The sequence below is a fragment of the Tinamus guttatus genome, unplaced genomic scaffold (assembly GCF_059628265.1).
Source record: "Tinamus guttatus ecotype Peru unplaced genomic scaffold, ASM5962826v1 Tinamus_guttatus_pri_ptg000240l, whole genome shotgun sequence".
Classification (NCBI taxonomy): Eukaryota; Metazoa; Chordata; class Aves; order Tinamiformes; family Tinamidae; genus Tinamus; species Tinamus guttatus.
In genome coordinates, this window is record NW_028288774.1 from 14474340 (window position 1) to 14502310 (window position 27971).

Consider the following 27971-nt stretch of genomic DNA (forward strand, 5'->3'; position numbering starts at 1 on the left):
CTTACAGCAAAATAGAGAAAAACACCTCCAACTCACAATTTATTTATGTAGATGTGATTATAGAGTTAAATAATGGTAGAGATGTGAGTAAAACTGATAGAAAACCCATCTCCACACTTCTTTTATACCAGAATTTTGGAAGAAGACCAAAGAGTCTTTGGGTTAAAAAAAAAAGTTTCAGTTTTGAACAGACACCTCTATCCAAAGTGAATGCTGAACAGCAGGATAGGTGTAGATAGTGAAAAATATATATATATCATTTGCAAAATGAGAATAAAGTTAGAAGGAGTGGAAGTAAACTAAAGAAACAAAATATTTAATTCAATAAAAATACTTCAAGATTGAATATCTAAGACCCTGACAGGTATGCACATGCACATATGCACTTGTTGATGCGTGTGCAAGGACAATAAAATCTCTGGAAAAGCAGAGGATAAAACCTGGCAATGGCGGCCGAGAGAACTGACAGAAAGAAAAAGTAAATATACTGTAGTCAATGGTCATTTATTAGTAGGAAGTTGAGTGAAGAAGTGGATAGCCTTTTTCATGTTTAGGATGATGCTTCATGTCTTTCAGCTTTTAGAGGGAAAATAATATAAGCTAAGCCGTATGTGCCTCAAGATCAGTCTTATACTGAATTCCAAAGAAGGTTAAATTTTCCTGCTGGGGCAAGGGAGAAGAACAGAATACTTAACATGCTTCCATTACATGATTCTTGTTGGTACCAAAATTTAATTCTTGTAGCTCTACAGTCTGGAGTAGTTTACTTCCTAGATTGTATGTCACGTTGGAGGAGGGCAAGTTCCAAGCAAGAAGCAGTAAAGATGCGACACCCCTGTGTTTTTCTTTTTTTGCAGATATCTCAGTAAGCTTGCTCTCCTTAGTTGTCACAGCCTGTGGTCTTGCTCTCTTTGGGGTCTCTCTGTTTGTGTCCTGGAAGCTTTGCTGGATCCCTTGGCGAGAGCGTGGGCTGCCGTTTGGGAACAAAGACAACAAACAAGAATCACTGAACTATACAGACACAGAGACCAATGACCATGAATACAGTGAAGATTATCTGGGTCAGTCCACAGCATTTCCGGAGTCCTCCATGAAGATTAGCCACACATCCCCCGATATTCCACTGGATGCTCAGGCGGGAGCAAAAGAGAACTGTGTGCACAATGTGCGAATGCATCGTCAGACCACAGAACCAACCTCTTCTGCCCGGTCAGTAGGTCTAATTTCTCTATAATATTAATAAATGCAGATACAGCCGAGTATCAGCTCCATCATCCAGCATACCACTGTACTACAAATATATAATGTACTCACAAAATTCTTTTAAAAAAGTTACCTGGAGTTATTTGTACTGTAAGATGCCCAAACATCTCACATTAAAAGAACTGTACCACAGTGGTGCTCTCTGTTGCTGGAGCAGGCACTGTCCTCTTTGTACCTCTCAGAAGCTGGACAAGGACAAATGCTGCATGTTCCTTACAGCACCATAGCAGCCTAGATTTAGGTTGTAAAGCCTGTTCATTTGCACTTAACACTGATGCTGAGCAGTCAGTAATACCTCCTCAATTACTTTTAAAGGAGTCGAAGAAAAGTAGGGCAAGCTGATGAAACCCTTGCAAGAGTTAGAAATTGGATTAAAAGTGATACATTTTAGACACAGTCATGAGTGATGGGGGGGAAGTGACCCAACAAGAGTGGACGAAGGCTCCCAGGAAACTGGAAAAGCCGTACAGGAGAGAACATGCAAGATGGAGCATGAGAGGGTGGGCTGTGGCAGGTGATGAAAGGGGTTTGCTTCACAGAGTGAGAAAAAGGATCACCACGCAAAGAGTTGGTGGATCTCCGAGTCAAACAGCTGCACTTCTCTGAAAGCCTCCATGACAGAGGGGAGGCTTATCTCCCTTGTACTGCACCTGCTTTTTGTTCACCTTTTCCATCTGCTCCTTTCTTGCATAAACTGGTAGGGAGCCACAGCTTTCCTGGGAGATGACAGAGCCTCTGCTACAGTCCTTGTTACAACTTCAGGAAGGAAGCACAGCCTCCAGTGTCCTCTTTTTCATTCCTCCTTAGGATATTCTGCACCTTCCACTACTACAATGACTTTAAGGGTTCAGTGATATATGTTTTTTTTTTTTTTTTCCCTCCACATGCTAATATTATGTTATGGAAATGACTAATATGTAACTATATAATTACATATTTATTATGCAGCAAGAGAGAAAAACTAGGATAGTTTTCAAGGGGCTGTTCCTGTTTTAAGCACACAAACACACATTTATAAGAAACAAATGAGTGATGATAGTAGAGGAACTATTGCTGATTACATTCCATTTGGATTAATCCAGTACTATCATCTTCCAGGTGCTCTTTTTATGTTCATCCACAGTTCATGATACTCCAACACATTGAATGATTGCAGAATATGAATAGGACAAAGAAGTAAAATCCAATTCATGCAAGATTAGGATTTTACCTAGACCAACTTTCACATCCCCTTGCCCCTACAGAAACTGCACATTTGATTTCTGCTATCAAATCATGAAGTGAAAATTTCAGTCACAATAACTGAGTGACTCCAGATAAAAAATCTCACTAGACCAAAGCTAAAAGCAACTTTCTCTCCTAGGAGTAATGAAACTAAAGGAGCTTTCAGTTTAAGTACTACCAAGCTTATTACATCAGTTAGCAGTTATAAGAGAAAAAACAACTGATGGAGCAGGCAGCAAACCATTTCAAATCAGAGCAGCTCACTCACAGATGAAATAGTAATAGCCATCAACTAGTAATTAAAACATGGAGGTGTTAGGAAGCATTCTTCTTTGTCCATCTTTATTTTTAAATCAGAAATCATCACATTCAGGTGGCATAACAGGTCAGATCTAGCTGATATTTACATAATGTAACTTATTTTATAGGCATTACTCCAAAGGATTCCGTTGAAAATGGTAACAGTTAAGAAATGTTAAACGAATTATATATATGCCAATAAGGCAGATCCTTTAGGTGTGCAGTCACCATGAGTTTGACTTGTTCCAGTTTTCAGCCAGGTTTGGAGCTAGGTTCATGCCACTAGCTTCAGATGCAAGAACAATTGTTACATATTGTGTTAGATACTGTGTTTTAACACTTCGGCTAAGTAAAAACTGATTCTGGGGTATCATATAAACCAAAAATCTGTCAAATGAATACAAGATCTTAAGTGTGTGCACGCACAGATATCATATAACAAAATCAAATTAAATCATTTCATTTTCACTTAAGGCATAATTCAATCCGAAGACAGCTCAACCTCTCCAACCCTGACTTCAACATCCAGCAGGTTCAGAAACAGGAGCAGCTGACAGGGATTGGCCGCATTAAGCCAGAGCTGTATAAACAAAGATCAGTGGACACCGATGACGGCCGGAGGAATAATAGCAAGGCCTGTGGAAAGCTGAACTTCATTCTGAAATACGACTGTGATTTAGAGCAGCTGATAGTGAAGATCCACAAGGCTATCAACTTGCCAGCAAAGGACTTCTCTGGAACTTCAGATCCCTATGTGAAGATATATCTACTTCCCGACAGGAAAACAAAACACCAGACTAAAGTGCACAGAAAGACGCTAAATCCAATATTTGATGAAGTTTTTTTATTTACTGTCCCATACAATGACCTGAACACACGGAAACTCCATTTCTCTGTATATGACTTTGACAGATTCTCCAGGCATGACTTGATTGGCCAAGTGATAGTGGATAATTTTTTAGATTTGGCAGATTTTCCCAGGGAATGTAATATTTGGAAGGACATTGAATACGTCACCAATGTAAGTATTATAATTTTTCTTTGTGAGTTTTTTTTGTTTCTTATTATATACATTTTTTCAGTTTATAAGTAAAATTTTCTGGTAGATTTATGAAGACATATTTTGTTCTCTCTCTTCCTCAAGATTGGACTTCATTAGGGTATCAGTTATAAAAACTCAACAATTACTTTTGGAAACAAAACGGTTTCTTCTCTTCTCAAAGCATGGGCCAGCCTCCTTGTAATGCTAATAGAAATGAATCATACACATCCTATGGAGAACAGACCTTCAGTAAGAATAATGTATTACAGAAACCCACAAAGGTGAAGCTAATGGTGCCAGGAGTTAGTAAATATTTAATTGGCTATTGTAAGCTATGCACAAATGGAGTGCACTTTTTAGAGTCAAATAAACCAAATATTATTAGCAGTAAGAACAAAACCTAAATTAGTTAGACCTCAGTACAAGAAAGCATTTAAACACATACTTGGATGAGCACAAGAAGCTGCTGAAAACCTAAGTGTAGCCTGAGAGGATTATTTTCCACAATTCACATCATCGCCTTAGAGCACTATGACCTGGAGCATGCTGCATTACAGACCAAAGGGATAAAATCAGTTTTCTTTGTTTGGAATTTCTTGTTGAGAATCGATGCTGCCCTTATTTCAGGGTCATTTCTCAGTGCTCTTGGTCAGGATTTGTTTGGAATGTGCTGTGTACCCATGGCACAGACCATTGTAGTTTGATATGGAACTTCAGCAGCATTCGCAGTTCTCTTCTTTGAGAGTCACATAGGGGGACACAGACCCTTCATGTTAGAGAGGAATGTACCTGACTTCCTATGAAAAGTTCTTGCTTTTCAATCACAAATGAGGAGGAGGAATCATAAAAGCAGATGGCAATCACTCACAGAGTGAAAACCTGACTTCGTGCAGCACTAAGTGCCCCAGATTCAACTTTTCCGTCTTACAACCAAGAGGAAGCTAAAAGCTCACACGCACTCTGGTAGCTACCCTTCCTTTTCTTCCATTCCTCAGCACTGGGCAAAAGACTGGATCTGACACATTGCTTAATCACTTCCCCTTTCAAACTTCAACATAACCTACAGTTTTATGTTTGTGCTCAAATTTTTAAAAAACTTTGAAATTAAAGATATCAGGACTGAAATACGGGCTACTTCACAACTTGCTAAGGTATTTATTCCTCACAATATTAACTCCTGTGTGAAGTGGAGCCCTGGTTATCCAAACACATGACCAGGAATCTAGCCTTGCCACTGGGTTTTCAGCCAACAGAGACCTTTTCAAAGCAAATGACTCATAGGAGACAGTCTAATTTTGACTAATGTGAGTTTTGGAAAAAAAAAAAAGTATCAGATAAATGAAATTCTGCAGTACTCAGCTTTCTAATTAACATTTCCAAAATTCCAAAGGTTAGAACTAACTCAGTAAAATTATGACAATCCCTCCAAGCATCTTTTAAGAAATGAAACCAAGTTTCAGCCCATTCCGGTTAGCTTTCTTGCTGTGCAGTTATCTTACAGACTGTCCAAAGCAGCTGAATCCTACTGGCTACTCAAGGAAACCGTCGAAGCAAACACTCCTCCGGCTGTGTTCCAAAGCAGGCCATTAGGTGATATTAATGAATCTCTCACACAAAATTTAGCAAAATCAGAACTGCAAATCAAAATTGCAGCAGCTTTTCAGTTTATCTTTGAATGTCTTCTTATTTCAAATAGTATATCCCAAATAGAAAAATGCTAGGCAAACTTACTGAAGCTGAGAAATATCATTAGATGAAGACCATTGGGGAGCACAGGATGGATAAGCAAGGTAACACACTAGTCCACACAATTATGCATGACAATTTGGTCCTATTTCTGCTTTTGTGTTTGGGCAACTTATCACACTGTATTGCTGGAGATCCCACAAGCCTTTATTTTTTCTTATTCCCCATTTTATAGTGTTTGGATCCAATTTTACATAGCAATATAAAAGAATGCATCAAATCCTCTACCCAAATATGCCCAAAATAAGCAATTTCTACTATAAACAATGCCACTAAATTCACCTATTACACCCATGTGCTTTCTTCTGTTTAATAACAATAGAAGTTTTTAAATCCAAACTGAAGTTTTGATACATTGTAACATCTACTGCCATTCAAGAGTTTGAAATCATTTCCTAACATAGCAGCCATGTAAACATGCATGGCAGCTTAAAAAGTTCCTGCATGCTCCGAACACAGCTCTCCAATATCAACACGATTGTAGTTCTAATCTCAGTTTCTCCAAGCATAAAATCTCTCTCCTCTAATGCTGCAACTTTTTCCAACTGGAAAAGAAGAGCAGTGGAGTGTTTAATGGAACAAGTAATTAAGTGGATCAACCTGAGATTAACATGAAATGAACTAGATCAGCTTTCTGTATATCCAGGCAGATTACATGGCTTTGTTGCAAAATAAAATAACTAGGAAGAACTGGACAGGAAACTGTCATATAGTTTACAGCTTAAGCTGTACATTGATACACAGTTCAGTGGTTTAACAAGAAGAGAGTTCAAAAAAAGGATGGCTATAAGTATTTGAAATGATACATTCCAGAAATACCATTTGTTCACTGCTTTGTCAAATTGGCCCAAGAAAGCTGTGAGGAGTTGTACTTTAGCCATGTATGTCTATAATTGAGATGCAACTGGAACCATAACACCACCAGAAGGAAGTTTCAGGTTCCCAATTTCAGAAATGTTAAGGCCAACCATAGTAGGTGTAGAAGAGAGGCAAAGATGAAATTATTTCAGTCTGTTGTTTATGGAAACCATAATAAAAGTCCAAAATTTTGAAACCTCGGCCAGCCTGCCAGACTTTCTGCAACTCAAAACACTGCTCTGTCCTCAAATTGGAAAAAGAAAAAAAAAAAAACTCTAAAGATTACATCACTCGTGACCACTCCTGCTAACAAGCTGCACACAAGTCAGCATGTGCCAAATGCATGTGCGTAGGTGCAGGACATAAGGCTTGGTGCACTCGTAATGATCTGAGCAAAATATACTTTCTTTTCTGAAAAAGAGTCAATACTACCCTAAACTCCCAGGCAGCGGAGCACACCCGCTCAAAGAGCCTGAGACTTCTTCAAGACACTGCACTAAGCAGTAGCAGGGATGCAGCCTGATCCAGAAGTGGCAGACTCCTGGCACCAGCCTCAAACCTTCTGCAATTAAGAGAGCGCTACGGGCAGCAAGGCAGCTAAGCCCACCTACTCTGAATTTTAAAATGGGCAGCTTGCCAAGCTGTTTTAGCCAGTACTTCTGATTTTTCTCTTCTGGCAAGTTGCTGTGTTTAAAAAAAGTTATGGGGTTGAGAAGGCAATTGCATTAAAAAAAGAAAAGGAAGAAAAAAGAGCAAATAAAAGAAAGATTGAAATTGTTTAGAGTAGTTTAGAGTTTTTTTTTGAGAAGAGAGTTTGCAAAGGAAGAGAAACAAAGCACATCTCTGGCTCTAGGTATGACTCCAAACCCAAAGGCTAAGAGCCAGGGCTACTTTTAGAACAGTAGCTCTTTAGACCTCCAAGCTCACTGTTTCATGACTGTGTTTTTTTTTTGGTTTTTTGTTTTTTTTTTTTTCCCCTGATTATTTTTTCTTAATCAAATTTGCAGAAAAATTAAAAGTCCCTGTGCAATGTATAATTTCATGGCCAAAATATGCTGAAAAGTCCTAAATCTTTAATCCTGCAGATTTCTACAGACCACCACAATGAGCACGGAAAAGAAATTAATTATCCTTCAGCATCAACGCAGCAGTTTCGGTAGTCATCATACATCAGAACACTGCTTTCACCAGTGTTTCTCCTACAGCTTTCACATTTTATAGCAGGTTAATTTTCAAAACTGGATTGCAGCTTTTGTCTTTCTGTGTTCTATTTTTTATCTAATGATTTTGCTAATCGCTTCATAGAAGATTTATCAGAAAGAACATAGAATTAAATGATTAGGAACAGCATTCAGCATGGCTAAAGTAAGGAGAGATACAGTTGGCTCATTTCAGTGACTTTTTGTTTAAAAGAAAAAAACAAAAGAGTTTTAGAAAAAGCCATTATTTTGACAAGACTGAACTTTCAGAAAAAGATGTTTTGATTTCTCAATCGGAACACTTCCTATTGCAGTATTTTAAAATACATTGAAATTTGAAATAGGAACTTTTGTCTTATCAGAACAAAAATGTTTTAAGATAGTTGAGGAATATTCTGTTTCAAAGTGGAAATAACTTTGAATTCTTGGTGAAATGAAAATTCCTTCTCACACATACATATTCTTTAGTGCCCTCTTCGCTCTCTATGTACCTCTCTGCTCAACATCAGCAATAGTGTATAACAGCATAACAACAATGTTCTCCTTGATATCGCCTTCTCCTTCATTGAAGCAGCTCTCTAACACCCACGCTGCACCCAATGTAAGCCAGAATATAAACCCCACCAGCAAAGTCTGTCCTTAAATTATACCACTCCACTTGGTTAGTGGGAACAGCAAACCAATTCATTGGTCTAATATTTTACAATTCGCCAGCAGCAGTTCCTCAAGGTGAATGAAGAGCACGCCTGCAGTGGTAACTCTACAGTAGCTGTAACTAAGGTGATCTCGCCTGCAACCATTCTGCACATGATTAGAGATTAGACTGTATCATACTCATTTTTCATACAGGGTTGTGTTACTTTAAACTTAAATATGTATTTAGACAGGTGGAGAAAAAATCTCTTTGAGACAGTATTTAATTATTGAACAGTCTGGGAATACTCATTTTCCCTCTTTATTTTGTAGAGGTCATAGGAAGTATTTTAATAGCCTGTGAATTCATCAGAATTTCAAAGAAAGAAAAAAAGTTCTGTAAATTTGTTTTCAGTATTTGGAGCCAAACTTGAAAGTATTCTTCCCTCTGAACTGTGCTATGTGAAATGCCTTGAGCCATTTTTCGTCTTTAATCCCCACAAGATAGCAGAGCCATCAGGCATCCTTCTCCACCAAATAGGCTATGTTAGAGTTTTCCAGTTTTCCTTGATGCAGTCTTTTTTCCCCCAGTTCTCATGTTACTTTTCCCTATATGCCATTGTCTTATATTAAGCAGAAAGTGGAATTTTTTGTTACTGTGTATTATTAACTTAGGACTTAACTGTGCCTGTGCTCCCCCTAAGGCATACTGCTTATTTTGGCCACCCCGGAAAGAGAACAGATTCCCCTGATAGATGATATATTGCTCAAACACTCAAAACGTGCTCAGATGAAGCCTTTGCAAGGAAGAAATAAGTAGCACTGTACTATTCCCTAAATAGACATATCTGTAATAGACAAAGTTTAAGTTATAGGATGGCATCAGTAGAGGATGTTACAGATCAAAGATGCACGTACCCAGCCATGGTGTTAAAGACTTGTGGTCAGGTACCACCTATTTATGGCTCTTGTAATCTAGGAGGCTTTTAGCAGCTGCTGGTGTACTTTGGGAGAAATGAAAGATGGATTAACTCTATTGGCATAACTCAGAGGGGAAATTTAAAGGCACACAGTAGCTTGCTGAGATTTAGCTGTCCAAATGAATATTCCAATTGGAAATGGACATCCAAATGGATATCGGAAGGAAATATCAAATGGGAATTCTGATTGGAATTGTCCCTGGAAGGCCTCATAGATGCATATGACCACCTTTTCCCCCTGCAGCCTCAGGCCCTGCAGACCATGAATGCTCTGTAGAAAAGCTTGCTCAGATTTCTGCAGCTACACTTGCCATGTCGTTCAGTTTGTAGAAGTAACTTACTTGGCAGCCAAACTGTATCAGGGAAGAGGGACACAACAGCATCAGTCTTTCATTGCAAATGAGCCTATCTTCTTGGGAGTGGAGCTAAACAAACAATATCAAAATGGAGCTAGCTGAAAAAAAAAAGTTTGTCATCAAGATTTATCAGTCCCAGAATTACTACCGTTTTACAGAGCAGATCTTTCTTCACTGACTCAGCCTCTAGAGTTACAGCTCTAGTAACTTGTGTAGTTCATCCCACTGAAGTCCCTGAAACTGTTCACATGAACAGTATAAGGAAGCATACAGTCATTTGTGGTGTCTGAGATCACCTTTTGCTCCCTAGCAGAGAGTTAGGGGCAGTATGTCACATCATGTTACTGGGTGAAGTGACAAGCTCAAGTGAAGACATTGCATTCACATTTGTGGTATCATGACATTTGAGATCCAAATAGCTTCATTCTTTCTAACACTTCATTGCTTGATTAAGCACCTTGCTCTATTTACTTAGGGAAACAGTGGTCACAAGATACAGCTCACCTGACTGAGTGCTTAATCATTCAGTATGCCTTTCAGCAGACTCAAACTAAAGCCACATAGACTAGCCAGAAGACAAGTAATAACATCTTGTTTTCCATGGACAGGGAAGCAGAAAACTACAGGAAGGTATTACAGCTGATTGTGTGAACCATTGGGATAAATTCCGCATGTAGATTCTTCGGCCTAATCTGGCATCTTAAAAAATAGCAGTTTCTCAGAACATCAGGAAATGTAACCTGGCTTGTCAGACACCAACTGCTAAAAGCCACAGTGCTGCAATCCAGCACACCTCCTACCTAAGATTTCCTATCCCCTTTCCTGCAGTAATATTATCTGAAAAGGAGTAATGAATAAGAGCTTAGCAATACAGACAGAATTAACTGAGAGTTAACACAAAAATAAAAGAGTTAATAATTCCCACACTATATTTTGCATAATTATTCTCAAAATTCATAGAATTCTTCCCATATTTCCTTTTTAAAAGCATGCTGGGCTTTTATAAATATTTGTAAAAGCCAGCTGTGGTTTAATCAGCCATCTGATCTACATTATGGTAACTCTTCTAAACAGTCAATACAAAGCAGAACAATAAAATAAACACGTACTCAGGAAAAGGAAAAAAAAAGTGCGTACAAGAAAGATGGGAAGAAAACAAGTAGCTTTAGTTTCAAGCCCTTTGGATAGTTATTCATGAACATTAGGAAGAAAAGAATCACTTTTAAATAACGAAAACCTTTCAGTGTCTAAGTACAGTCTTACAGTAGATGCTAACCTAAACAATAAACTCCATTCTCCTGGCACCACAGCATCTTTTGCAGATAAAAATGAGCAGTTGGCAGGATGAGATCCTGGCTCCAGTGAAGTCAGGCTAGGAATTCCCACTGGAGCTCAGATTTCTTGCATGCCCTCTTGCTATAGCTTAGAAGTAGTATCTTGTTAGCAGTACTGAATGCATGACAGTAATGGCCCGCTCAACAGACTTACCTTCCTTTTTTCTCCCCCCTGCCACTAATTAGATGATATATAAGTCATTATCAAACTTGGTGCAGCTAGAAATCCCTGTGTCACCAATGAACTGGGTGAACTACCTCCACATCAGACTAATTTTCCTCCAGGTTGTTCTGCAGTGAGCACCCTGACCCATTCCTTCCAGTAGTTCAGCATTTTCTCATTTGCCATCCCCTTTTCCAAATTCTTCACTTTACTGAGTATAAAGAGTCTCAATAGTGTTGAGAACGCTGTAGAAACAGCGCATTCAACACGAAGTTTTTCTTACAAAACTACATACAAAAGAAGCTTTTCATTTCAAGAAAATATATGTATTTAAAAAAAACAGAGGATGAAATACAGCAACAGATAATCTCTTCCATCCATCTACTCAACTCTTCTCACCAATCATTTATTTCAGGAAACCTTTCAGTGCTAGACCAGCACAAAAAAAAAGGGGGGGGGGGGGCGGGTAGGGGGGTATAATCCTTCTACTGGAAGTTATGATGCTCAGAGATAACTGAGCATCAGGATTCTATGAAAATCATACTCCCTTCCAAAAATTGAAATCAGAACCTTTTAAGCTATTAAACTTGAGTATTCAAAGTCATTGATCAAAGTGAGCAACAATTCTCAAATAAAGCCAACCTCTAACTTTTCCTTCATTTGAAACTACCAGTTTATTTAAATTATAAGTAGAAAAATTAAGAAGGTTCCTAAGTGACTGCAAGACATTACTTACAAAGTCACTTGAAGACTTCCAAAAAAAAAAAAAAAAAAAAAAAAAAAAAAAAAAAGACTTCCCAAAAATGCAACATTTTTACCTACTCATAGGGTAGCATGCACATAACAACATTAGGTATTCTACATATAAACATAACCATGCAAAATTATGAGAATCTCATCCCAGTTCCATCACTCAAAAGCCTGCAAGGCCAATAGGAAGAGTATAAAACAAGTCATAAAAAAGAAATCCTACACTGAATATAAATGTAAACCATGTCTAGAAAAACTTAGAAAAAGTTGACTCAGGCTCTTCTATCCCTGCTTTTCTTTTGTGTATTCTTTTTACCTCATATCCTATACTGTCCTCTGTGCATTCTTTAAAAGGTACAACATACTAAAATAGTCCCCAAATACATATGTAAATATAATGGAGATGCACAAGTACATCTGATAGAAAACACAAGTGTTACAGGAAAAAAAAATTGTTATTACGCTTTACACGATCACATTTTCACTGCTCACACTGTAGGCACCTGACGATGCACTTGATTTCAAAGTCTACATTTTCTAAAACAGATTTCTCTCTTCTTTCTCTTTCCCTTCCCTTAGCTACCTCACTTTTTTCAGTTTTATTTTAAGTTTTATTTCTGTTTTTCTTTCCAGCTCCTGAACAGATGTAGTGCTAGATTTGCAAATTGCCTAACAGTTTTGGAATATCCTATTCATTTGTAAGGGAAGTAAATGATACAGGGTGGCAGCATAACTTCTCCCCTGCATCTGTGGAGGTTAGAATCACAATGGAGATAATCTAGAACTGTCTCAGAAGAAAGAGGACAGCTGAATTTCTATTCTAGTGGCTTTCTGGGCAGCATCATTAGCTAAAATACTGATAAACACTGAAATATTTTTGGTTTTGCCTAAGGGAAGTGGTAAAAAAATCACCCTTTGTTGTTTTATCAGCATGGGCTTCATGGCTTGAATTCAGCAGGTGTATCAGGGCGGTGTGCCCAGAGAAGGGTGTATGCCCGGGGGCATGCAGGCTGGCACGCAGTTAGCAAGTTTGCCATCGCAGTCTGCTGGGAAACTGCCAGGAGCAGCTCGAGGAGGTGAAAGAGCAGCCTCCCTTATGCCTCATCTCCCAGCTCCAACCACCCAGAAAAGAACCCCCATAGACTCAACTTCTTGCCTAATTCAAATAAGAAATTTCTTTGTAGCAGGTTTTGATAAATAAGTGATGAAAGCGGTCTTGTTTTCAACACTTTTTTTTTTTCCTCTCCCATTTAGCTTGCAATTAGAATGGCCTGGTGATACAAGGATGATCAAAGCAGTAAGACTGCTTTTAACCCACCCCAGTCACAGCATAACACTAGCAGGGAAGTATTCTCTTTACCTAGACTGCTTCACTTTGAAATTTGCAGTGATCTTCATTTCTAATGACCTGTTTAAATAAATCACTAAGAAGTAAATGAAACTTTTCATGGAAATTACTATTGTTAAAAGCAAGTGATTTTATAGGGAAAACTTGCTAGTAAAATGCACGTTGTTCAATTTAGTTTAGCTTTCCATCTCATGGAGGTTATGCAGAATGTTCTCAGACATGCTTGTAAGCTGTAACGATCCCTCTTCACCACTTCTCTTATACTGACATTTCCTGAGGATGGAGTCTGGCATGGCACCAGTGTTGTTGCTTATACACATAACAGGGCACAAGTCAACTTTTTGCATTTAGCTACATTACTTAATTGTAACTAAATTGATTTCAAGGATAACAGGATTTAAAGATCAGGAAGTTGTAGGAAAAGGCTAGTTTTTACCAGAAAAACATGAAATAGTCCACCTGAAAGGAGATGGGGGATATCACAACAGTTTAGAAATGATTAAATGGAGTTTGGATTAATGACAGTATACTGTTCACTAAGAATAATTCTAATGGTCTGTAAAAGCAGTCCATTACATTCAAATGGTCAAAACCCAGAGGCAAAGTAATTCTTCCCAGTCTGCATACAGCTAACAGTGCACGTGCTTCTCTAGCTTCTTGATTTATTGAACTAGAACCCTGAGTAAAATGATCCTCTCCCAGCCTTGTCAGGCCACCAGACCTCCATATCTTCTTTTGAAATGATAACAGGGATGGAATTACACAACAGATGGCTATGACCCAGCAAGAGGTATCTGATTTAAAAAGTGAACCATATCTGAGAAAAGCTCTGGAGTAGTAAGGATGACACATTACTACAACGGGAAGTTTGATACCAGCTTTCTTGTTTTCAAGTACACTACATTGTTCTGACCCTCCTCTGACCTTTTTCTTCCGAAGTGGTTTAAAAGGAATGGGTTATAGAGCAAAATTTCACTTAGCCTGAAAGCTGATTCAGTTTTATAAAATTGACCTTTATTACCTGTTTAGAGCACAATCTGTGCTGAGTCTAAGTGAGAAAGAACACATAGCATAATGACTGCATCCTTCAAACACCATAGAGGCTTACAGAGATTGCAAAGGACATCTTTTTTTTCTACTCTCCAACATTATCTATCTGTTTAGTTTCTTTCCTTTCAAAATGATATGATTACTATTTCTTATATAAAGACAGCTGCATTATGCAATGCAAAACTCAAGCACTGAGAATGATATTCAGTGCTAAGGAAAGGTGAGGAATTGCTGGGCACAGAGACCAGAACTTGAAGTTAATTTCAGTGTACCAGCATATCTATAATTGGTTTTGTTTTGCCCAGACTGACCCCTCCAGTAGCCTTTATCCTTAAGGAAGACTGTGGCAGGGAGCAGCCAGGGCTGGTTGTTCCCTAAGGGACACTGAACCAGACTGATCGCTTTGAATCCCTGCACACGAAGAGATCATTGACAGCAGCTGGAAAATAGAGCATCCTGTGGTATATTAGTAGATATGTAAGTTCACGTGCAGTCACTACAACTCAAGGTAGAATTAAAGGCCATCACATTCATTTGCAAACAAATGTAATTGCAATTGGCATCTCCATTTTAATGCAAAGAAAGAAACACTAACAGGCAAGACATTTCTAATGAAAATATTTTGATTACTGATTTTTAAAACTGGTTTCCTTCCTTACTGTTTTTCTTTGTAATTTTCCTTATTAGAGGGATATTGAGATAATTAAACATTACTTTCAGTTTATGTCAGAATGGAAGCAAGAGGGCAAATAACTCACAGCAGAGAATTTTATGCGTTAGAATGGATTTGCTGCTTGACTTTCTTCAAGCTCCTGCCTGCCGAGAGATAGTGAACATTTAACATGCAATTTAGCCTCTGCTAACAGGCCAGCATTTACCCCTGCAGTCACAAGGGCTTACTTTCTTTTTTCTTTCCATCTGCATAAAAGAATACTCTTGATGAACATTAAGTCAATAGAGTTATCCCAACCAGATTAACTTTTGCATTGTAAGATACTGGGCACTATAATTCAGTAATTTGTCTTTTATTTATTTTCCTTCATTTCTAAAAACTAGGTCAGGAAGATTTAAAATTAGAGTGTTTTTTTTTTTTTAACATACACTCTAAAGGGTTTCCTGCTCTTCCCTTTTTTTCCCCTTCTCTTTTCCATACCTATCAAAATGATAAAGGATCCATTGCAAGTGCCTGGAAAAGAGAGCCAAGGCAAAAGGCAGTTCTTTGTTCATTAAAGCTAAACTGTACTTTGTCTTTTTGTAGAAAAGCAACAAGTCACAGAAGAGTTGCATAAGATATAATTCAAGACAGCAAAATAATGCTCAGTAAATTGCTTAACTAACAAGGAAGAACTTACTAGGAAGAGGAAAGAGTAGGTTTACAGAGTTATTTTTGAAGGTTTGCCAGATAGAAGTCAATTAAAAATATTAAGTTCTTCCTTGTTAGTTAAGCAATTTACTGAGAACTTATAAGAACATTAAAAACTACTTCAACTTTCTAGAAAAGTTTCATTTTCTAAATGCTTTATTACTTTTTCCTATGACAACACACATAAGAACAAGTAATTCCAGCTTTTCCAATAATTTATCTACTAATTTTCCTTAGCTCAGTTCAGACCATCTCCCTAGTTCATCAATTTAGTTGGGAATATATTAAGACATTTCATCCCTCTCAATATCCATAGGATAATTTGTTAAATTCACTCTTCAGCCCAGATTCAGCAAAGCATTTTAATCTCTAAGCTGTAGAACTGAAAGTCTGTAAGTATACAAACCCATTCAAATTTATAAGATTTTAGCATGTGTTTGAAAACAAGTACATGTATGTAGTTTATCTTTAAAGTGGAATGGAAGCTTTTAAAAATAAAGATCTTCATCAGCATAATTCATCAGCATTTTATCAGCATAATTTACCAATAATATCTTAAACAGCTCAATAAGAACAAATTCTATAAATGCGTTCGGATAGCTGAAGACAATATGCAACTAAGTGATTGGAAAGGCAATTAATTTATATTCTATAAGTAGAAGGGCAGTGATTAAAAATTATGTCAGTGGAGATGTGTCGTTGAGGTCTGAGAGGTGCACTGACTGTCTACAGGAAAAGATCTTTGTCTCTGATTTACTAGTGACATCGTGGCAAGTGAAAGTTAACATGTATGTTCCTCCTAAAGACATTAATTATGTTTGTTCTGAACCTTATATAAACAAGAAAGGCAAGCAAGTACTTTGACTGCAGGTACCCACATCCTAAGCTATCTCGACTGACTGACACAACAGAGTTGTGTCTAGAGAGTCCTGTTTGGACTGGAATGATCCACCTTAAAAAAATGCAGTCATGACATGGGAGGATGGAAAGAGGAGGAAAAACCAAAGACCTACTTCCAAAGATCTCCAGGCTCTAAAGTGAAGACAGAGAATTATAGACACGAGAGCATAACTTTGTTTCCTCTAACAAATGAAGAGGAAAACTTTCTGGGCCTTCTGACCCCAAACTAACGAACGATATATTGAACAATATATCAAATTCTTTCTGCTTCTCACTTTCCCATCCTGTGCAACAAAAATGTACCTTCTTAGAGTATCAGCCCTGTTGGGGTATAGGGAGTTTTAGCAAATGAATTCCAGCCTTTAGTACTGGACAATAGATGGGCTCAGTACTGAGAAGGAACAAAAGGCACAGAACTCAAACCTGCGCATCCTGCTGTGCTACAAACAGCTTCACGAACAGAACTTGGTGCAGCACAGAGGCAAAGAGAAAAAGAAGTAAAAACAAGAACACTGTTGTGATGTCCAAAAAGCCACAAAACTTATTGCAAACACTGCTTTAAACCCGACAAAAAAAAATAACCAAGAAGATAGTACCTCCTGGATGCTTTACTTTTGATAGTGTATTTAGATAGAAATTGCCAAGATGCTAAACAAAACTATGAAAAGTTGAAATGGGGGGGAAAGGGAAAAAAAATCTCCCTGAGGATACCAAGCTCCTGCTTTCAATCCCTAGGAAGTACAGCATGAAGGTGTAGCATCCAGAATCGGTCTGTCAGCTAAGAGACCTCTGTCCAACTGTAAGGTGCTCCAGAATCCTCTGCTGAAAGGTACTTAAAAGCTGCTGTGGTATCAGCAGCAGGAATACAATCCTCATGGACAAATTTAAGTTAAATCATGCAGCAAGGCTGATATTGAACCTTTCCTCCATGTTAGAGGAAAACATTTTTGAAGAACAAAATGTGAACCATCTTCTTTTGGTCAGCAGGCAGACCTAAGTGTTTTTCTTTTCCTCTTGTAAATTATTTTTTTCTTAAATGCTTTATCTAACACTCCATCTTTCCATTACATTAGTCATGCAAGAATCTCATTTTTATCAATGTGTGCCAAGTAACAAGTACTAGGCCACAGACAACCCTATGGGGGAATACTGGGGATTCTAGTATCCTTTCTCATCTTGTCTCTTTGCCCTTCTTATCAGATAAGCGTCTGTAAATACACTTTATACAGTTGTATAGGCATGCAAGCTGATAGCCAATCTGTGACCTGACCTGAAAAATCATATTCACTTCCACTTTTATAGATATCTTCACTGTGGTGAAATCAAGTTTCAGTGTTATGTTTTGTAATGTTCTTTCTAATAAGAAAGAAGACTCATTTTAGCATACATAGCTCTAAGTTTCCTTATGTACTTGTCTTCACTTTAAAAAGCAAAACAAAGTAAAAATGAAAGAAATATGGTCAATGAAATGCAAAAAATTGAATCATACTGAGATAATAATACAATTTGCAAAGTAATTTAAAACAAAAAATATAGCCTGAAGTTGATGTATTGAAAGAACAATTACCAAAGATAGGCCATTCCCATTTTCCACAATCTTTACTCAGACATATTCCTGTATTTGAGGCATTAATAAATGCCAATTTTGGTACAGTTGACTTCTTTAAGATGTCATAAAAATAGAATTTTCTACTTATATTTTCTCCAGTCATCTTAAAATGTGAATTCTTCCGTAATGAGAATACATCTGGCTCTCTCATGGTCATGTACAAATGCAGTTAAAATCAAACATTTCTAACAAGTGTTTCTTGATGCGACAAATTCCCAGAATTGCAACAATAAAGCTACACTCAAAAATTTCTGGGAATGGCATATGAAATTCTGTTCCTTCACAGAATTATATGGGTAGTAGCACAAGAGAGAATCCTGCAGCTTACAGTTTTAGAACTCCAGAAGTGAGGAACTGCACTTAAATTTGGAAAGTTTTTTTTCACCACAAGGGAAGGGATATGTACAATTTTTGCTTCCTTATTCCCAGGTTATATGATCGCTGGGAAAACAGATTAATTATGCCTCCTTTAAAGTTGAGAGCAGATGTTAGTCAAAAAAAAAATCCTCTAGAGCATCTTAGAGCATCTCCTTGGATCCTCCCTAGTCAAAAAGAACTGCAGCAGGTGTGCTTCCAAATATACCCCATGAGAAGAAACTAAACAGGGTGAGTTGTATCAGCTATCCTGATATTGTCACAACCTTACAGCCGCCACAAAACACTGATCTCTAGAGTGGAAGAGATCATAGTTGACAGTTGTGTGTGTCAGGGTTAAAAGCTACTTATTACTGACAAAGCGCTTGTATCATCTGCTTTTTACTTTGACAGCTGCTCTCCAGCAGCAACACAAGGAGGAGATCCATTTCCCTGGTTGAATGCACATGTTTTCCCTTTACACAAGCTGAGGGGAACTAAAGCAGCGACCCTTGTCTTGAGGGAGGTATTCCATCAAGTTATCTCTAGAGATACTTTCTGATTAGAGCAATTATCTCTGTCGTGGATGTCTCCCCTGAACTTATGAGGCCAGATATAGTGACCACACAAGCCCTGGGCATGGATCTAAGCAGTATCTAGCTCATTTCGCTCAGAGACAAGCACTACTCTATTAGGAGTTGTTCTCAGGTATTTTTACTTTTACAGCAGGCACCACCTTGTATTTCCTGGGGTGAGTTATAGGGGCAAAAGGAGAAGGAAAGGGTAAGAGGCACATATGCACTAGACAAAAGCTAGTATCCACACAGCTTCTAAGGACTCTTAGCCATAGACACTGAGCTTTTTGCACTGAGCACACTCAATTTGCTACCTGTGATTTAGTCTGTATGATCACTAGGTCAAGACAGGGAGAACTTAACAATAAGGACAGCACCACAAAATACCCAAAGGGCTCAAGCTAGAATATCTCCTTTGTGACATTCTCTGTAGACTGCGTCAAATTTCACAGACTAACATAGGCAAAAATTAAGGAGTGCTTAGAGGTTAGGTAGATGGTGAGAATCAAGAGCTTAAAGGGAACTGCAAGTCAGTCGCTTTCTTGAGACTTACTCATAATCACCAGCTTTCTTCAAAATTTCAATTCACCCTGTTATTTTATGCCAAGGACTGGTTTGATGCAACTATGACCTACATGACTGACAAGCAAAGACCATGTGTGCTACATACCAGAGTGGAAAAAACACAGAAGCATTAGGACATAGAACTTAATTCTGCCGTGCTGAAGTTGTCTGGTCATTCCTCTCTGACATTTGATATACTGCAGTTATTTTCCCCACACCACATGGCAGGCTTTCTGCAGAGGACATAGAAAACCCAAGGACAACTCTGTGCATCACACCTGGGCCATCCCCAACCCTTACTTCAAAAAGCTCTGGGGAAGTTGGAGGTTGGAAGTTGGAAACAGCAGCATTTCCCTTCCTTATAAAACATCAAATATGGCTTGGAATTTGCTAGAAAAGATTCTTTTACCTCAAGAACAACATGTTGGGGGTACAGGTAATCAGTCTATAAAAGTACCAGCCTTACTGCTCAGGCAAAAAAATGCACACTGAATACTAAAAATCATTTTCTACAATATTTTATCCCATCCCCGCCTTCTTTTATAAAGGCATTTTGGGCACAGAGAGAGCTGCAAAAAGTTTTGCTCTGCCTGACCACTGCTGTGGTGAAGCTCAATATGGTTATTCTATCTCTGTGAACCTCAGTATGGTTATTCTTCTGCAAACTGGAGGGAAAGGCAAAGATGTGCTGCAATCTGTCAATGTTAAATTCAAATCAGCACAAAAGATGCAGAACAAAGATCTCTCAATGTTTCACACTGTACCTAAACTTGAATATGCTCCATCTCCAGGACCAACTACTAAAATACTACAACCACACTCACACTTCACAATATTGATGTTCTAGCAACAAGCATAACAACTTCCACTTTATGTATAGATAGGCATATATTTTTTTCCACAGTATGTTTCAGAATGAGACTGCAGATCTTGCTTGGATAACTGTAGATCCCCAAACTTTATTTTTTTATTTTTATTTTTATTTTTATTTTTTATCTTTAGCTGCTCTTTGCCTTCTACGATGATGTGTAGGCAGAATTCTTATTACAGCTTCACACTGTCTCTTTTTTCCTGGAACAGGATAATGTGGATCTTGGTGACCTGATGTTTTCACTCTGCTACCTTCCAACAGCTGGTAGACTAACTATTACAATAATAAAAGCAAGAAACTTAAAGGCAATGGATATCACAGGAGCATCAGGTAGGAATTTATTTAATGTTCAACCCAATTTCTGACCCGTTTCCCTCATAAAACTCCATTTCTGTCAACACACAAAATCTTTTTTTGAGAGAAAGGGTCCTTACAGTGCAAGATCTTGAATCACTTGAGCATAGAGGTTTCTGAAAACTAAGTAATATAAGTAGCAAATAGTTTGTGACATTGTGAAGAGTAGCTTAAAATAATCTGCTGTTAGAAAAAGATCATCATTTCTAAAGCCACCACGATTCAGAAAAGCAAGAGCTGGCCAACTTGTGTTCATAACATCAGGAAGTTGGTTTCATGACAGAAGGTTGTTACAGCCATGACACAGAGGCAAACCAACCCAACTCCAAAAGCCCCTGAGCCAATTCTGCTTTGTTGGTATATACACAACACAACAACCACCCCAAACCCTTTTCAGCAACTGTTTGATGATTCAATAAGGAAAATAAGAAACTGAAATAAGCACTCAGTCAGCTAGCATGGACTTGTAGAGCTTGCAAGAAAGCAACTACAAAGTTTTTTTTTTTTTAAATACATTCTGAACTTCAAAAATAACTGTAATTCTCTTGGGAAATAAGTCATTTAATTATCACACTTTGATAACTGTAATTGTATTCAACCACAAATCAGCAAATCATAATGTGCATGATACTGCCATGATACTTCTGTGTCCTACAAATCCAAAGAAATAATCAGGCTTTCCTAGGTGGGTTGATACAAAAGCTGTTTATAAAAGTCATATATAACATCGTTCAGTGGATATTTTAATACCTTTGAGAAATCAGCTCACAACAAGAAGCTCCTTGAACCTATATTGTTTATAATAAGCATTCATGCAGAATGGCCATTGCCCCCCAGGCAGTGTTACAGTCCAGTGTAACAAAGAAATTCAAATTCTACCCATGATACACAAGGTGACAACTCCCTTTACTTTCTGTTTGTGTTTGCTTAAAAAAAAAAAAAAACAACAAAAGAAAATCAATGTTCTTATGATTCATACAGATCCCTACGTGAAAGTTTCTTTAATGTGTGAAGGAAGGCGACTAAAGAAAAGGAAAACTTCTACCAAGAGGAATACCCTTAATCCTGTTTACAATGAAGCCATAGTCTTTGATGTTCCTCCAGAAAATATTGACCAAATTAACTTGTCGATAGCTGTTATGGATTATGACCGGTGAGATACCTGTAGCTGTAAAATAACAGTATCTATTGACTTAGATTAGCATCCAGGAACAAAGTTGTTATTTTCCCCACTATATGGGAAACTAAATATTTTGTCATGATGATTTTGACCAAACACAAAGACTTCTTGAATTTTCAGGCAGAATTTCCTTCCCGAATTTTAAAGTATGTATTTGCATCTATAGCTGACAAAATTGACACGCATGTGTATTTTTCAGGATGAAAATGATTAAACACAATCAGACCATGCACACACTGATCTCCTGTTTGCACGCAAGCGTGCTAACTCCTCCGAGACAAACTTGCCTTTACTGAGAATTTACTCATACTTGCAACTAATTACAGAACATGAATAAAGAGCTTCCTACACTACTCATACAAAAATAAGGCCTAAGACACAAGCTCTTGCAGACGCATGGTGTATGCTATAATGGGGAAAATATTATCTTGATTAGCTGGAAGGTGCAAAAAGCAAAACCTTTATTTTATAGTTCACTACATTTTCCCAGCAAGAGTTAATTCTAAAAAGTTTTGATTAAAATGTTTAATAAAATATGTAAGTGCTATGGTTTTAAAGGTAAATTTTAAGAAAAAAATATTATGGACCATTTTCACAGTGTAGGTCACAATGAGGTCATTGGAGTGTGTCAAGTAGGCAACGACGCCGAAAGCCTAGGTCGCGACCACTGGAACGAAATGCTTTCGTACCCTCGGAAACCCATTGCTCACTGGCATCCTCTTGCAGAGGTAAGACTTATTTCTTGATTCCCCTTTGCTGCAATTGTGAAGATTCTTCCATATGGCATTAAAAGTTGGACAAAAATCTTACGAACAAAGACACTCATATACTCTCAATCCTAGGAAAAGGCTTAGAAACACCAGTAATAAAAGTCAAATACAACATGAAAGTAAAGTCTGCTCCTTTCAATTTTAGGGGGACTGAAAATATGCCTTTTTATCTTTAACATACTTATTGAAACCCAGACTTTAAGCACTGGATAAAGGTGACAAGGCTTTCCCCTCCCCTCCCCCCCCCTCCCCAAATAGAATCTCAGGTAACTTTCACTGATAATTTATATAAATTAATGGGTCTTGTTTAAGGACCAAATAGAGTCCTGTGACTTTTACATAAAACAAACTAATTTGACTATTAACACTATATCCATGCCACTGGCACACCTCAAGACTGTCTAGCTGCACTGAAAAAGAAAAAAAAAAGTTTAAGTGTCTCTGGAGATCTGAGGCGTTAATCAGAAGCCACACCATCAGAAAAAAATCTTTTCAAGCTTCCTATGGTTTTTTTTGTTTGTTTGTTTGTTTTGTTTTTGTCTTTAGGGCCCTATTCAGCAGAAATGTTATGCAGGTCTTCTGCGTTTGGATGGCTGCCGAAGAGGCTTCCTCACCCTTATAACCTATTCAGCAGAAATCTGGCATTCCTGTTGAACTCTTTCTTAGCCATATCCTCAGGGGCTATTCCAGAGTCCAGTGGGGTAAAGACGTCCTTTTAATCCCTCTGCCTAACCCCTGCTCCCTTCCCAATACAGAGAATGCTAACCCTGATTTATGAGGCACAAAAATTCACCAAAGATCTGACTAAATAGCTTCCCAAGAGCTTCCACCATTTACTTTTACTACCACTGGCTAAAGTCAGATAGTAACCCCACTCAGAAGAAACTACTGTATTTATGAGCAGCCACAAAGCTAGAAAGCTAGAAAAGACTGCCATACATGCCATAAACATCTCACATACAGAAACAGGTAGCTGGCAGCCTCTCTGCATATGTTGTTGCACCAGAGTAGAGTCATGTCACCAGAATGCAGCTGAGGACTTCATTTACTTTGGTGTAAACACCAGCTAGAGAAGGTTCAATAAGTGACAAGCAATGGGAAGATACTATATCGGCAAAACCATCACAGAAGTGCTGTGTCTCCATAACTGGTGCCTGCTGACCACAGCAGGGCAGTGTGTGCATCCTCACAAGCTCCACTGCAGCTGGAGGGCACGGGGCCTTTTCAGGGCAGGAACAGTGCCAACATGCACAATCGCTGCCAAAGAGGAGCGCAGAAGATTACAACACCAAGGAACAGTTCCAGCAAATTGAGAGCTCTGTCCATTTTCTCGTGTCCTCAGCTAGGTACTGATAGTTGGCTACACACTCTTATATCCAACCTGCTTCACCCCCTTAATAAATTTTATTGCAGCCAGAGCCCACAATTAAGCTTTGACAGCTCTTCCCTTTTTTACAGGCATCCTGTTCTTTTCATACATGCCTGGCTAACTTCTTTAGATGTCATTACTGTGAATCATTTTACATGTCACAGAGCTAAAACCAGACATATTTTTTTTTCCTTCCCAGGAATCAAGTGGGGGAGGGTGTCCAGCACATCCAAGCTGTGCAGAGAAATACATACACAGCATATCATTTTGGTTCCTGAACCAGGATTAGACTCAGCGAGAGCTTCTGGAACCTCTGTGGCCACAGTCACAGGACCCTGAATATTTGCTGAATAGGACCCTCAGTAATCTACTGTGTGAAGTGCTGTTGGTTTCAAATAATGCAATGTCATCCATTTGTAGCGTTAATTCATCAGCTGACTCTATTGCTACCTGCAGACTATTTGTGTGGTCATAAGCATTGCCCAAATTGGAGTCATAAGCTCTGTTCATTAAACTAACCAGATTTTACAAGTAACAAAATAGCAATGAAAACCAACAAGTAGCTGAAACAACACCAAACCTAGCTCTGGTGTTTTCAAAAAGATTCAGTATTGTAATGGATAGCTTGGTAAATCGATTTTTTCAAGAATGATTGTCAGAAGACATTTGTTTTTGATGTTGAGTTGTGTCCTCAGTCTCAGCTGCTACCTCCTTTCATCTTATATAAAAGGAAAATACCGTTATATGCAGAAATTCACCAAATCTGAAAAGTCAAAAGCTATATTCTGTTGGGTGAGAAGATACGTACGGCATCTGTAATGACACTCGTTTTCCAGAAAGATAACAACTATCTGTATAACATGGAGGTTGCTAGTCCTTGGTCTCTATAGATAATTTTCCAGGCACATTTATTAGTTACATCCATGAGACTGAAAAAAGTTGGAGCATATCATAGTGACACTTCATGATATGTGTAATTGTGCACTGCCGTTTTAAAATGCTGTTCCAAGTACATGTTGCTTGTGAACATCTCACGATTTGCAGTAGAACAGATCTATCTTACATGACAATATATTGTAACTGTTGGCAAACTAACCATTAAACAAATACATCAAAGCACTAAATTCTTTCACATGAAATAAAGTATCCTGGAAAAAGAGCTACTGAAATATTGTTTGATGGCGATGTAGGCAAAGGGTTAACTCTGCCTTCAAATTTTGCCATTTGATTCAAGTGTCTTTATTGGAACTTTTGTTAAATAAATGCACATGCAAAGTATGCGTATTTCCTACAAGATATTTTACCCGAAACAAACATACAGTTATGGACCTCTTGTCTTTCTACACAGTTCCCATGAGTTTATGCACACATGCACTGCTTTCAAGTCATTATGAAGGCTTGCCAAGCACCTGGGATTTACAATTGAGCTGATACAAATAGGTATGCAGAGACTGGAGAAACATGCAAAAATTTGATCTGAGAAAAAAGTTTCATAATGTATCAGTTGAGGATCTTTTGAAAATCAGGATTGCTGATGGGTAAAGCATGGTTTGACCTCTACAGTGTTGGACCTCCTATAAACGTAGTGCAGCTACAAAACACAGGTCCTGCAAATCTAATGCTTTTGCAAAACCTCAAGCTATGCAGCCATAGCACATACTGTGAAGCAACCTGGATTTCCAGACACAGCAGCTGTTTGGAACAGCTGAAATTACCATGCATAGTAACACTTCACAACCCAAACAAAAATTCCACATAGAAAACTGGGCGTGTCCAGAAAAAACAACACAGATATAAACTGTATAAATATAAAATATATAAAATATTTATACAGGAATACTTCTATACAAATATAAAACCATTTCACTGGACTTCCAACTGAAGCTGATAGATTACTGTATCAGCAGGCCAGTGGTATAGCACAGTGCTCCTATCTGCTCATGCACAAAGCTCACTTGAGGCGAATCCTGCACTCTGCTCAGACACAATTCTCAGGAGCCCATGTGAGGAGATACGCATAAGCAGAGGGCGGATTGGCTCTTTTGGAGTAGAGTGCTTGATTCCCTGGACAAATCATGATACACACATCCCTGCCTGTAATGCAAGGCAGGCAGCTTTCCCACTGAAACCGCTATTTCGAAGGCAGTAATAGCAGTACAGCTCTATAAAAAAGGGAACACCTATGCAGCAGACTCATTTTTTCTCCATAGCTGAGTATAGAAGCGTTTCTAAGATTTGTCTCCTAACAACTCAAAGGGGCAGGAACAACAACAAAAAAATTGTATCTTTATAAATGCTAGTGTTTAATTTTATTACCATACTCAGTTTATTTAATGCTCAAGGGGCTGACAGCAAGAGAATGATTTTGAATTTTTTTTTATTTGATTCTGTTATTTAAAAAAAAAAAATCTGTGTTCACTGAGCATTTAAAGCAGAATCTATGACACCTCAAAGGCTTAGAGACTAGAAAGAAAGGCTGCTTTTATTAAATTATTGTACTTGTTTTCTAGTTCATGACTTGTAAACTGTTACACTCGGACATTACTATGATTTTTAAGAGTTGCCTTATAAGAGCAGTATGTACGTGATGATAGTCACTCATATATTAGCATACTTCATTCTTCACCTTTATGCTCCACTTAACCAATGCTACATTTGCTCACAAACGTGGTTCTGGTGGGCCAGCACATTGCCGCTGCCTTTGCGGTTTAGTACAATACAGCAGTACATTGGAAGGAACAGAGGATCTACAGCTACAAAAGCAACTGGAGACAGAGATAATCCTCACTCCAACAACCTTCACTCTTTTCTGAACTATGTTTCCCAAACATGATTTAGTAGTACATCTCAAATATAATTCCAAACCCCAAATCCTCACTTGTTTTCTTATTTCCTGTGAAGGCACAACTATACTTCATGACTACTACAGCTATTCTGAAATAGAAAATGAAATCCCTTAGAAATGCATCTCAGCAAGAAGCTAATCCTGCTGCTCTCATCAAATATGTGCTGTTAAACTGTAACCTGCAGTTTTCCAAAACAAACCAGCACTTCAGTTATTCTTTCATGACAAAGGAATGACTGTCAATGAGAAAGTCTTCCAGCATACTAACACGGAGACAGGTTATAATGGGCAGATCTGTGAAATTCTTACACTACAACTCACAGCACCACCCTTCTGCAACTGAGTACAGGAATATCTTGTCATCCATTTTCACCAAAAACACAAAAGGTATTTTTGCTTTCTTTCATTTTTCCCTGTATGTGATCCTAGTAGTGGATCATGCTTCTCAATCTGGGGAAGCAAGGTCAACCAGAACAGGAACTAGACACCTATTTAAAAAGGTTCACAGCTCAGTGTGCCCCTACCAGCCAACACACATTTCAGCACTCTAATTTAACTCTCCCACTAGCAGAACTGAATGGCATACAGCCAAACTGAGCCACAGTTGATTCAGCTCTGGATGAAACAACACAGGACAGCATAAAAAGTAAAAGATTTTAGTTCGCTCGTCTGGGGCGAAGGGAAGCGCGAATAAAAGACAATCATTTTTCAGCAAACTCATAAGCTTTTTTTAAAAAAAAAATCAAGCATCACATGTAGCTATATCAACACTGAAGACCTAAATTAAGAGGTACAAGGGACATATTTACATTTTTATCACTTGGCAACATGAGAGCACTGAGGGGACCTGTTTGCCATAATACCAAAATACGTCTCTTTTGGCTTAAAAGTAGCAAACAATAAAACCAATAAGTGTGAAGGACTGTAAACTGCCCAGAAGGTCTGTTTGACCCAGTTAGAAATATGTCTGA

General features: G+C 38.1%; 1 protein-coding gene across 1 annotated transcript in view; it reads left to right on the plus strand.

The window, feature by feature from the left end:
• SYT9 (synaptotagmin 9) overlaps positions 1 to 23578 on the plus strand; it is a 39454-nt gene extending 15876 nt beyond the window's left edge. Inside the window, exons 2-7 of the mRNA XM_088525904.1 lie at positions 858 to 1209; positions 3262 to 3808; positions 20692 to 20812; positions 21818 to 21989; positions 22615 to 22744; positions 23333 to 23578. Of these exons, the coding sequence (XP_088382030.1) occupies positions 858 to 1209; positions 3262 to 3808; positions 20692 to 20812; positions 21818 to 21989; positions 22615 to 22744; positions 23333 to 23440 (1430 nt within the window). The 3' untranslated portion in view covers positions 23441 to 23578. The remainder of the gene's footprint in view (positions 1 to 857; positions 1210 to 3261; positions 3809 to 20691; positions 20813 to 21817; positions 21990 to 22614; positions 22745 to 23332) is intronic.
• The last annotated feature ends 4393 nt before the right edge of the window (positions 23579 to 27971 follow it).